Source organism: Podarcis melisellensis (assembly GCF_964234715.1).
Source record: "Podarcis melisellensis genome assembly, chromosome: 7".
NCBI lineage: Eukaryota > Metazoa > Chordata > Lepidosauria > Squamata > Lacertidae > Podarcis > Podarcis melisellensis.
This window is the reverse complement of record NC_138539.1, coordinates 25,270,354-25,283,513: the sequence shown is the minus strand read 5'-3', so window position 1 is coordinate 25,283,513 and position 13,160 is coordinate 25,270,354. Positions and strand designations below refer to the sequence as shown.

Below are 13,160 nucleotides of genomic sequence, written 5' to 3'. Positions count from 1 at the left end.
CTGGAATTATTATTAATATTACATTTATTGAGTCGCCACGGCGACTCAAAGCGACTTTTGAGCAAACACACACACACCATGGGATGGGACTGTAAACCCGCATTCAGTTCAATAGTAGGTATTCTACGGCTGAAATCCTATGCCCACTTTATTGGGAGTAAACCCCGTTAAACTTAAAGGGACTTAACCTTTGAGTAGGATTACACCGCAAGTGCTCAGGAATTGGGGTTGTTTTTCACAGAAGCAAAGAATAGGAGAGTTGGAAGGGACCCCAAGGGTCATCTAGTCCAACCCCCTGCAATTCAGGAATCGCAAGTGGATCATACATGACAGAAGGCGCCAGCCATCTGTTTTAGGACACTGTGTGTTCTCAATTTATGTTTTGTCATTTTATGCTTCATTAAGCCGCCCAGAGAACAGTGTTACTGTCCAGCCTTCTATAAAAATAAGAAACCACGCTTCATTCGGAAGTAGCTCCCAATGGTGTAAACATAAGGCTCTTGTAGTGGGGTCGGAGAATTGGAACCTTGGAGACCAGGGTTCAAATCTGCAGGTAGCCATGAATGTCAATGTGTGACTTGGGAATAGTTGATGTGAGGAGTAGAGGAGAATATAGTACGCCACCTTGAGCTTTTTGGAGGAAATAGGGATTTAACTGTAATAATATTATTATTAATAATAATAATCACTTCCTTGCTCAGAAGTCAGTCCTGCTGCTATCAATGGAGTTTCCTTCCTTTAGGAAATGTGCGAAGAAATGCCTCCCGATCCCACGCGTGTTCCTGGAAAATCAGTCACAGGGGACTTCACTCTTAGTGAAGAGCGCAGCTTAGTTCCTGGTAAGTATGCTATAGATTTGCTCAGTATCAGTCCCAGTCGATTCGATTTCTCACCCCCATGGTCACCATCCTCTCTGTCTAGCAGATTCGGAATGAAATGTCTCGGCAACAGTTGTTTTGAACTGTATTCTTTTGACCTCAAGCACTCGGGAAAAAACCTGTCAAAATCTTTCTATCATTTCTAGTTTTAGTTAAGTATTCTTACTTATCTACTTGATTTGGGGAGGCAGCTGCGCCCATGGCGGACTCTTCAAACTGCTAGCAGCCTGTCAAATCGCTCCACAGGAAATCAACGCTACCCCCGGGACAGCTGTTCATCTCCAATCTTTTATTCCGCAGCTTCAGGCCCAGTGGGCGTTTTCTTGGGCTGCAAGGGCTGCCACAGAGGAACTATTTCCAGCTTCTTGAAAATCTATACAGGCTTCTAGGAAGTCCTTTTGGGTCCCCAGCTGTTGTTGGACAACTCCCATCAAGCCTGCCCGCTGGTATTGCTAGCTAGGGAGCGTGGGAGTTGCAGCCCAACACTAGCCAGGGACCCCAGGTTGAGAAACACTAGGGCGGCAGCGAGCTATAGTATCCACCGAGCGAGGGAGCGCGCGATCCAAATTCTAGAGATCTTGCGCGCACAGGGCCAGATGATCCTGAAAGGAGCTGCTGGTTTCCCCGCTGCACCCAGGAATGGATCCTTTCCCCACCGCTGATGCCAGGAGACGGACCGGTCTTTCCATAACTCGGAGCACATCGCATCTTAAGGGCAGAGTTAAAAGAACCATAGAATTCCAGAGTTGTAAGGAACCTCGTGGGTCATCAAATCTAACCCCCTGCAATGCAATATTCCCCTCCCCATAAACTTTTTTTCAAAGGAGGGGGGAGTAGTAGCAGGTGGGTGGGGACAGATCATATCCTTCAAGGTTATGAAAACCAAGCCTTACGAGGAGCGCTGAGAGGAGAGATGACAGCCATTTGCAAATATCTTCAGGAGGGTAGGACTCGAACCCATGGCTTCAAGTTTCAAGACAGGAAATTCCGACTGAACATACAGGAGGGAAAAAACTTTCTGGCAGTAAGCTGTTTAAACAGTGGGACATTCTCCCTCGGGAGGTTGTAGACTCTCCGTCTTTGGAGGTTTTAAAGCAGAGGTTGGATAAGCCATCTGTCATGGATGCTCCAACTGAGATTTCTGCATTGCAAGTGGTTGGACTGACTCTCGGGTCCCTTCCAATTCTACGAAGATGAAACCTGGATTGGTCAGAGCAATGGGTCTAATCGTGGGAAGGAGGAATATTTATGTCTAAACGGATAGATCCGTACATATCTTTTTGTTGTTGTTGGGGTGGGTGGAGGGGGAACCATAGCCGCGGAGGACGCAGAGCACATCCTTTGTGTGCAGAAGGTCCTCAGTATCGCGGGGTAGGACTGGGGAATGTCCCCTGTCGGGACCCCAGTTGAGATGCTGCCCGTCAGTGTCAACGGGACCGGCCTCTGTATAAGGCAGCTTCCTGCGTCCTTAAAACGGCTGTGGAGCAACAGGGAACTAGCCTCTGCTCCAACTTTTTTGCACGACAGCCCTTCATATATTTGGAGGCAGTTCTCCTTTAACGTTACTTTATAGTCGTTTCCCGGATCCTCACCAATCTGGGCGGTCGCCTCTTCTCTATCTGGCCGATCTCTGCCATCCTTTCAGATTCCATTTTTTTTTTTTTTTTATAATAATGTTTTTATTTGCTTTTTTCCAAGGTCAAATACATCGTCAGTTATTCAACAAAGGCAGTTTTACAGAAAGAAAAGAGAAAGGGTTATAAGCAAAAAAGAAATCGTACTTTGCAAAACAATTTTTCATGATCTACTGGACTTCCCCACATCTTCCATCCCCTGCATCTTTTTCAATAAAATAAAGTTACAGCAAATTAGTACCTTGTTTCCTGTGTTTTTGTACTTTCCTCAATTGTATATTTGGTTTAGGGGAAATATTATTAGTTCACAATTCCAACAGTACTCAATATAGAAACTTTACCCTAGACTTTAGTCATTTCACAATCAGAACTTAAGTTCCAGCAATATCAAAAATTTGGAATCTGAAGCTTGTTGTCTAAAAACTTAACAAATTCTCAACATTCACATAACTTATAATGTTTTTGTAAATAGTCCTTAAATTTTTTCCAGTCCTCTTCCACTGTCTCTTCTCCCAGGTCTCGGATTCTGCCAGTCATTTCGGCTAGTTCCATATAGTCCATCAGCTGCGTCTGCCACTCTTCCAGCGTGGGTAGCTCCTGTACCTTCCAATATTTAGCTAAAAGAATTCTTGCTGCTGTAGTTGCATATAAAAAGAAAGTTCTATCCTTCTTTGTCACTCTCTGGCCCACAATGCCCAGGAGGAAGGCCTCTGGTTTCTTAGTAAAGGTATACTTAAATACCTTTTTCAACTCGTTATAAACCATTTCCCAGAATGCCTTCACCTTCGGGCATGTCCACCAGAGGTGAAAGAACGTTCCTTCAGCTTCCTTACACTTCCAACACCTTTTATCAGACAAATGATAAATCTTTGCAAGTTTGACTGGGGTCATGTACCACCTATATATCATTTTCATAATGTTTTCTTTCAAGGCACTACATGCCGTGAATTTCATATCGGTGTTCCATAACCTTTCCCAGTCTTCAAACATGATGTTGTAACCAATGTCTTGAGCCCATTTAATCATAGCTGATTTAACTAACTCATCTTGTGTGTTCCATTTAAGCAGCAAGTTATACATTCTTGAGAGCACTTTCGTCTTAGGTTCAAGTAGTTCTGTCTCTAATTTTGATTTTTCCACCTGGAAACCAATCTTTTTATCTTTTTTAAACATCTCTTGAATTTGGGCATAGAGAAACCAGTCTCGCACCTTGTCCTTTATTTTTTCTAAACTCTGCAGCTTCCAGTTATCTCCAACTTTTTCTATTATCTCACAATATTTAGCCCAACCACTCTCCATGTTAAGTCCTTTGGTGGTCTTCGCCTCCGTTGGTGACAACCACCTCGGCGTCTTATTTTCAAGTAAGTCCTTGTATTTAGTCCAGACATTAAACAAAGCTTTCCTGACAATATGGCTCTTGAATAATTTATGTACCTTTACCTTGTCGTACCACAAATATGCATGCCATCCAAAAGCATTGTTAAACCCTTCCAGATCTAGGACATCAGTGTTTTCTAGTAGAAACCAATCCTTCAGCCAGCAGAAGGATGCTGCCTCATAGTATAGCCTTAAGTCCGGCAGGGCAAACCCCCCTCTTTCTTTAGCATCTGTTAGTATTTTAAGTTTTATCCGGGGCCTTTTGCCCTGCCAGACAAATTTCATAATGTCCCTCTGCCACTTTCCAAAACACTCCACTCTATCCACGATCTGCAGGGTTTGAAACAAGAATAACATCTTTGGCAATACATTCATCTTTACAGCTGCAATTCTTCCCAACAAGGTAAGTTTTAATCTTGACCAGATTTCTAAATCCTTTTTAATTTCAATCCAACATTTTTCATAATTATCTTTAAATAAGTTCAAATTTTTCCCCGTCAAGTTCACCCCCAGGTATTTCACTTTTTTAGCCACCGTTAATTCCGTTTCTTTCTGAAACTCATCTATGTCTAAAGAAGTCAGATTTTTCGCCAAAACCTTTGTTTTTTGTTTGTTCAACTTGAATCCTGCCACCTGACCAAACTCATAAATTAATTCTAAAGCTCTTTTAGTACTAGATTCTGGCTCCTGTAGTGTTAAAACCAAATCATCTGCAAAGGCCTTCAACTTGTATTGTTTACCTCCGACCTGTATTCCTTGTACCTCCCGATCCTTCCTAATCAAGTTCAGCAGTACCTCCAGGACCGAAATAAATAGCAGGGGTGATAGGGGGCACCCCTGTCGTGTTCCTTTTTCAATTCTGAACTCTTCTGTCACCACATTATTCACTATCAATTTAGCTTTTTGCTCTGAATAGATTGCTTCTATACCATTTTGAAACGCCCCTCCCACTCCCATCCCTTCCAAATTTCTCTTCATAAATTTCCAAGATATATTGTCAAAGGCCTTCTCTGCATCTATAAAAATTAATACAGCTCTTGTGTTCATATTTGTCTGCAATAGCTCCAAAACATCTATAATGTTCCTAGTGTTGTCAGACAAATGTCTACCAGGGAGAAAGCCTGCTTGGTCTTTATGAATTACTTCATTCAGAACTTTTTTAAATCTACTTGCCAGAATGTCAGCAAAAATTTTGTAATCCACATTCAGGAGTGAAATAGGGCGATAATTCTTGAGTTGAGTCTTTTCAGATTCCAATTTTGGTATCAAAGTGATGAATGCTTCTTTCCACGATTCCGGAGCCCCCTTCCCCTCCATAATTTGGTTACACACCTCCACTAATGGTTGAATCAAATAATCTTTTAAAACCTTATAATATTTGGAGGTGAGTCCGTCTGGGCCTGGGGATTTCCCCAATTGCATATTCTGAATGGCACTTTCTATTTCCTGCTGTGTTATTCTATAATTCAGGGTTGTTTGTTTATCTTGGGATAATTTTTTCAATCCATTACTTTTTAAAAATTGAATAATCTCCTCCTCCGCCTGTGGACCTTGAGTAAACAGTTTTTTGAAATATCTCTGGAAACACTTTCTAATTTCTTCTGGTTTCTGAATACTTTCTCCATCAACCTCCAAGTTGGTAATAGAATTCAATTTGTGTCTCTTTTTCAGCTGCCATGCTAATAGTTTTCCACATTTGTTTGCTGATTCAAAAGATCTTTGTTTCATTTGTTTAATTTTCCATTCTACTTCTTGATTTATCAATTTGGCGTATTGTGCTTGATGGAACTTAATTTCTCTTAACACTTCTTTTGACTTTGGGTTAAGTCTAAGTCTTTTTTCACCCTCTCGTATCTTCTCTAAAATCTTATCTCTTTTCCCATTCCAGAGTTTTTTCTTAATAGAATTTTGTTGAATCAGGAACCCCCTCATTACAGCTTTGCTTGCGTCCCAGATTGTTCTCTTGTCCACCGGAGTATTCATATTGATTTCAAAATAATCCTTCAACGTTTTTTGGGCCTTCTTCACAATCTCCTGATCTCTAAACAAAGTGTCATTCATTCTCCATCTGAAGGATCCAGCTGGCACAAGTCTCAGATCCATTTTCAATGCGTTATGGTCGGAGCAAGTTTTAGGGCAGATCTCTATTTTTTTTGTCTTAGGGGCCAGCCCTCTAGTTATCCAAATTTGGTCAATTCTTGTCCATGATAGGTGAGCCTCAGAAAAGAAAGTCCCTTCTTTACCTAGTGGGTTTTTGGTCCTCCAAATGTCAATCAAGTCCATATTGTCTGTCAGTTCAAAAAAAGATTTAGGTAGTCTGCCATCTTTAGTCAGATTTTGGTTTTGTGACTTGTCCATATGTGTAGAGACGACTCCATTCATATCTCCCATCAAAATGATGTTGGTGTAGTCTATATGATCCAACATTATCTCATGCAGCTTTTTATAAAATTCCGATTTCCCCTCATTTGGTGCATATACTCCTACTATCAGAAATTTTTCTCCTTGTGTTTGGATTTCAATCGCCAAAATTCTTCCTTGTTCATCTTTGAATATCAACTTTGGTGCTAGGTTCTCTTTTGCATAAATCACTACTCCTCTTTTCTTAACTTTGTCTGAGGAGACAAATTCTTGGCCTAATCTTTTGTTAATTAAAACTCTCCTATGGAGCCTAGTCACATGTGTTTCTTGTAGGCATATAATGTCCAATTGTTCCTTTCTCAATATATGAAAAATCTTTTTCCTTTTCTCAGGGGAATTTGCACCATGAATGTTCCAGCTAAATAGCTGCAGAGACATCTTGAATCAAATTGTTAGCCAGTAGGAGTGTCTTTCTTGCCGTCAAGATCTGGAGGTATTGCACCAGGCGGAGGTGGTGGCCAGGCACCTGCTACTCCTTTCCGAAGGTCCTCCCCGTAGTCGTTCAAAAATTTTTCTTGGTCTTCTGCTGATCTAATTCTCACTTTTTTCCCTTTGATGCTGAAAGATAGTCCTTGAGGGAATTCCCACCTATAAGGGATTGTGTTGTTTCTCAGTAGGCTTGCGAGGTCTTTATATACAATTCTTAAATCCAACAGCTGTTTCGGTATGTCTCTGAAGATTTCTGCAGTCCTTCCCTGAATCACCAATGTATTTTTAAAATGAAGGCCGAGTATATTATCTTTTTCTTGCTTAGATCTCAAAATGACCAAGCAATCTCTTGGTTTGTCCTTCTTTGCTACTCTTCCCAGCCTGAAGGCGGTGACAATTTTAAAGTCCTTGTCTTCTGCAATACCCCAGAACTTTGATATTTCTGCCGTCAAGTAGCTGATCAAATCTTCTTTCTCAAGTTCTGGTATATTCCTGATCCTAAGGTTGCTTTCCCGATTTTTCAATTCTGCCATGGACAGGTAGGCTTGCTGTTCATTAAGCTGTCTGCTCAGTGGTCTTACTTCTCCTCTTACTTCCTCTATCCTCTTTTTATTTTGGTCTGCCTTTAAATTTGCTTCTTCAGCTAATTTACGATTTTCTGCTGTTGTTGATTGCAAATTTCCAATGGCCTCTAAATTTTTAGAAACTTGGTCAGTCAGTTTGTTAATTGTGGCTGTCACCTGATCAAACTTAGAGGCCTGCTCATCTGCCTTTTTATTTAACACTGCCAGCTGTTCCAAAATTTCCTTAGATACAGGATCTAGTCCTCCTGCAGCCATGTCCCGAAAAGCTGGCTGTTTAGTTTCTCCTTCTTGCAGACCTGTAACTATTGGAACTGATGATCTGCGAGGCTGCACCGGCAAAGTTGTTTGTAATAGCTCAGATTGTTTTGCTTTTTTGGCAGCTCTTGTTTTTGCGGCACCACTCATTCCACAGCTGTCCATGTGGCAAGGTCAAATTGTAAATCCCATGGGAAAGACAAACCGAAAGGAAAACATCCAGGCAGAAGCTTTACAAAAACAACCTGCAGTTCCCAGAGACTAAATATTCCACAAACCAGTAGGGGGAGCTCCCCAAGAGTTAAGAAAAAAAAAAAAGCGAAAAGTTTCCACCATTAAATTCCCCACTTTAAAAGTTCCAAGAAGTTCCAAAAGTTAAAAAAAGAACCAAAAACCAAGGGGTAGAACCTTCAAAAGTTCATTTTAACTAGCAGAGAGTAGGTGTTCTTTACAGTGGTGCATGCAACAGTTCCTTATTTGTAACCACAAAAGTAGCCCCAATGTATCTTTAAAGTTTTATATACAGTTACCGCAGTCTGATGATTTTTGTATCCAGACAGCCCGAGAGCTGGGTTTTGAAACTTTGTAATCCACACAAAAGGGAAAGGAAGAGGTTGCTGTCTATATCCTCTTGTAAGAAGAAAATTCTCAACTTTTCTTAACTTTTCTTAACTTTTCATGCACTTTAATCCGAATTTGCAAGGTATACTCCAACTTCTTAAAAGTCCCTCTCAGCGCTTCAGATTTATAGCTCTTTGCTTGGTGTTTAAACAGAGCCGGAAGACGGACTTCCTTTTTAACGTCTCCCGCTTTCAGCCAAATTTCAGAAATTTAGAGTCCCAAATCTCAAAGATCTTACTCACGAGTAAGTTGATTCCAATCGAATGTTCAAGGAAGAAAGGTCAGCGCTCATCAGCAGCAGCCGCGCGGCTTCACTCCCGCGGAAAGAGCGATGAACTCACAGCACCGCTACCCCCTCCACGTTCCGGAGCCCCTTACGGGGTCCCTTCTTCGTTTCCGAGGTCGCTCTTGGTGCCCGCCGAGTCCCACGACCACAGGCTCACTCTACCTGTGGTTTTTCTTAACGGGTCTCCGCTTTGCCGTAGCGGACGACCCTTTTCCGCGGAGCCCCTCTTCACAGCGCGAAGAGGACCGCCATTGCTGTTTCGCGCCGCCTCCGGAAGTCCTTTCAGATTCCATTTTTTGACACTACTCCGTATGTTCCGTTGTGCGTGTCCTTCCGTTATCCTTGGCACCCAAACAAGAAGCCTGACCCTTGTGCTTGTTTACTTGGAAGTAAGCCTCACTGGGCTCCTTTCCAAATGAGTGAACACAGCACTGCAGCCAAATAACCTTTATTAGTAGGCTAGTCATAGACAGTTAGTGGCTGGTGCATTTGTTAAAGGGAAGTCCCTGGTTCAAGTGTTACTTCTGCCATGAGCTCAACGGGTGGGTCCTAAACAAGGCCGCCCCCCCACCAGCCTTCAAACACTCTCATCCTCTATACGAGGAAGAACGCTGACCTACCTGTCAGGGTTGTTGGAAGGATCACAACCAGGTAACGCACGTGAAATGCTTTGAATAATGCCCATAATGGATTACTGTTATTATTGTTTTGCTAATTATTACTACTACTACTTGCATTTATATCCCACCGTTCCTCCAAGGAGCTCAAGGCGGCATAGTTCTCCACCCCAATTTATTTTCACAACAACCCTGAGAGGTCGGTTAGGCTGACAGTGACTGGTCCAAGATGACCCAGTGACCTTCATGCCCTTTTGTTTCCCAGGTCCTATTAATAATATTTTTTAATTCATCAGAAGAAGATCCCAGGCCGGTTCACAAAAGGGAAACACAAATTGAGAACCCGGAATGCACAACAAAGCAAAGCAAACCAATAACCCCTCTAGTCCTAGCCCAACACTCTTACCACTACACCACACTCTCAGCTTTGTAAAATACATAAAACCAACACAGCACTTTATTTCTTTATTTTGCAGCTCCATACAAAGAAAGAATAAAAAGGCTCCGCTGTGGAGGTGAGCCGGCCAGCCTTTTCCGGGACTTCCAAACTCACGATCGCGTGCGCCTTCGTCTCAGGCAGGTGTCCCCTGGCGCCTCTCCGGGGCGCAATCTCCGTCCCTGGGTTAAAGCCCCTCGGCCTGCTCCCCTGACCCGCCCTCGCCTCCTCCCCCCGCCCGGTTGCCACGTCCCTTGCGGGGAGAGAAGCCAATGGGCGGCCTCCCTCAGGTGTGTCTCTCTCACCTGCACCACGTGGGGCGGAGGAAGGGGCAGGTACAGCCACATCCCCAAACAGCCCCGGCCCGCAGCCATTTGCGCGCCTCGCAGGGGTGTAGCCCGCCCTGCGCTGCGGAATTGGCTCCTGTTGCAATTAAGCTACAAAAAGAGGCCGCGTGGGGCAGGCGCCTCCCCCCACGCCCCCGCTCTCCTAAATGCAGGTGCGGGGCAGGGACTGAGGGAGAGCTGAGGTGGCTGGAGGTGTAGGGTTGGGAAGGGGGTAGTATTGCTCCCCTGCACAGGAGAGGAGGAGGAGGGCGGCTTGGGGGGTGGCTGGGTTGGGGGCTGGCTGGGCTGGTTTTGCCAAAAGTTTGGTGAAGGTCCTTCTTCCCGCCCCTCCCTCTGTGGGGCTCATCCCCGTCGGCATGACGACGTCTCCGGGCTACCTGGTCATCCTGTTCGGGACCACCGCCGGAGCCAACGGGGCTCGGCTGGGCTCCGATGAGAGAGAGTTGATCCAGCTGCTGTGGAAGGTGGTGGATCTGAGCAATAAGAAGGTACTCCGCTTTCTTTTTTTCTTTTCTACGCTAAGAAGTGTGGGCAGGAACTTTTGTGCCCTCGGCAAAACCGAGGTGGGTCGGAATTAAGGTTGTGTACACCATCTATTTAATACCCCCCAAATCCCATTGGGAACTGCAGTTCACCTCTCATCCAGCTACAATTCCCAGCATCCTTAAACTTCTGTTCCCAGGATTCCTTTATTTGGGTGTGGGGGTGCTTTAAATGTGTGAACGCAGCCCAGCTCCCATCCAGTGCACGGTTATTTGGGAATAAATCCAATTAGATTCCGTGGGATTTACCTCTTGGTAGTGGGGTGTTCTTTTAAAAAAAGATGCATTGATTTTGACCGTAAAGGAGTTTGAAAAGAAACTAGACTGCCCCCAATAAACCCTTCCGGCTTAAGGAGTGTGCTCGAGGGGTTGTTCAGGCCCGGAGCGGTGCTTACTCAGACTGGCGTCAGAACGCTGCGAGCCCCGACTTCGGATCTCGGCCGGGCCGCGTGTGAACGCTCCGCGTGGTCCCAGTGACTGCCAAAGAGCTTGAAAGCAAGGCTCGATTTGTGCCCCGCGCGCCTTAGAAATCCGACGGAACCGGCCTGCACGTGTCTACTCGGAAGTAAACCCTTCCTTACTCTCCCAGATAAGCGGCCGCAGTGTAAACAAACGCTCGAAGAAACGAGGGCCTTGACTTCCAGAGGCCTGGGCCTACATGGGTCAAAGAGCCCGGCGCTGGCCCAGGTTAGATCCGGCTTACCAGCAACCAGCTTGGTCTGTCTTATCTGGGAATGCCTGCAGGGGAGACCTTGGGTTGGAAGGATTTATCTCTTCCTTTTGCCTTCCCCCTCTTCTCCCCGACCCCTCCCTTAATTCCATGGAGTTGGGAAATCTGCATGAGGAGTTGATCGGGCCCGATCACTTGGAGCTGACGGACGAGTGCAAAGAAGAAACCGGCCTCGCCGAGGACCGCCTGGCGCTCGCCCCGCAGCTGGAGCAAGCTCTGAGACAGGTAAGCTAGGCTGGGTCGTGGGAATCGGGTGCATGCAGGTTAAAAGGGGGAGAAGACGCTCCATTTCTCTTCAGGGATGGGTTGGGCTTGTTTTGGGAGGGGAGGGAAAGCTGAGTCACCGCAGAAGGAGCAGGAAAAAGTCGACCTTCCTCGCCCACGTGTGCCTAAGGAAGGCAGGAGATGGCTTCAGACTGCTTTTCTGATGTTTCAAAGCTCCATGGCCTTGACATTTGTGTGCGTGCTTGCAAGTGAAGCCAGGAGGATGGGCTGTTGCTGCTGTAGAGGCATCACTTCAAAATAGGAACACAGAAATCTGCCTTGCTCTGAGCCAAAACATGTGTCCATTTGGTTCAGTATTGTCTACTCAGACTGGCAGCTCTCCAGATTTTCAGGTAGCAGTTTTTCTCCAGCCCTGCCTAGGGGCATCAGGGATTGAACCTGGGACTTCCTGCATGCAAGGCAGATGCTCTATCACTGAGCTGTGGTCCAGTCCCCAACTGCCCCACAGTGACACTTACTCCCAGATAATTGTGGCTAGAAATGGCAGCCTTGAAAGGAAGGTGGACCCTGTGATTTCCCTACTGCTGGCCCAGAAAAAAACCCAATTCAGAGTTGGCACACTTCCTTTCCACCTTGTTTACTCAATTCTGTCATTCCACAAGTCTGTGGGGTTTTTTTGGAGTTGAGTAGAGGAAAGACCTGAAGAGTGGGTGCAGTAAATTAGGTCTCTCTAAAGTTGTTGGTCACTACTAGTCACTTCCACACAAGCTGGTGGAGGCCACAACTGACTAGCAAATATATTAAACACCGCCCCCCCCCAGATAGCTAACTGATAATTGAGCAATTGCACCTTTCTCTAGGGAAGCGGGTGGCACTGTGGTTTAAACCACAGAGCTTAGGGCTTGCCGATCAGAAGGTGGCACTGGGTTAAACCACTGAGCCTAGGGGTTGCCGATCGGAAGGCCAGAGGTTCGAATCCCTGCAACGGGGTGAGCTCCCGTTGCTCTGTCGCAGCTCCTGCCAACCTAGCAGTTCGAAAGCAAGTCCAAGTGCAAGTAGATAAATAGGTACCCCTCCGGCGGGAAGGTAAACGGCGTTTCCGTGTGCTGCTCTGGTTTCGCCAGAAGCAGGTTAGTCATGCTGGCCACATGACCCGGAAAAGCTATCTGCGGACAAATGCTGGCTCCCTCGGCCAGTAAAGCGAGATGAGTGCCGCAACCCCAGAGTCATTCGCAATTGGACTTAACTTTCAGATATCCTTTTACCTTTACCTTTTTACCTTTCTCTAATGAGGAGGGAACTGCAAGCATACAACTGCCTACAAGAACTTTCCAAAACGGATAAGAGGTTAAATAATAACTCAAGTTACTAAACTAACTGATATGCCCTCATGTGGAACAATGGGCACATTTTCCTTTATTGGTGGATTTTAAGAAGAGTTTGGGTCTGTAGTGAATCATAGAATACATAATGTGCAAGTATTGTAAGGAAATAAGTGGCTGTGGAGCCAAGCTCTTAGCTTGCCATGTTAGGGGCAATATTGTGCTGCTTGTACAAAAAGTTAAAGAACCTTTTTTAAAAATTGTGTTGTTAGAGAGTTATGAAACCCTACGGATGGGCTAATCCTACCATGAGGCAGAGTGAGGCAGTTACCTCGAAACAATTGCTGGGGATGCGGGGAGTGGCCATTCTTCTTGAGCCAGCTGGGATAGCTCAGTTGGTAGACCACTGAGACTCTTTAAGAGTTATGGGTTCGAAGCCCACATTGGGGAAAAGAT

At 45.1% G+C, this 13,160-nt stretch overlaps 1 protein-coding gene across 2 annotated transcripts in view; it reads left to right on the top strand.

Annotated features, from left to right (window-relative positions):
• The first annotated feature begins 10,128 nt into the window (after nt 1-10,128).
• The window catches only part of ESRP1 (epithelial splicing regulatory protein 1), a 41,048-nt gene continuing 38,016 nt past the window's right edge, over nt 10,129-13,160 (top strand). The window contains exons 1-2 of one of the 2 annotated variants that reach the window (XM_081919744.1): nt 10,129-10,373; nt 11,254-11,382. In XM_081919744.1, coding sequence (XP_081775870.1) covers nt 10,242-10,373; nt 11,254-11,382 — 261 coding nt within the window. In that variant the 5' untranslated portion in view covers nt 10,129-10,241. The remainder of the gene's footprint in view (nt 10,374-11,253; nt 11,383-13,160) is intronic. The other variant, XM_081919745.1, reaches the window with a different exon arrangement.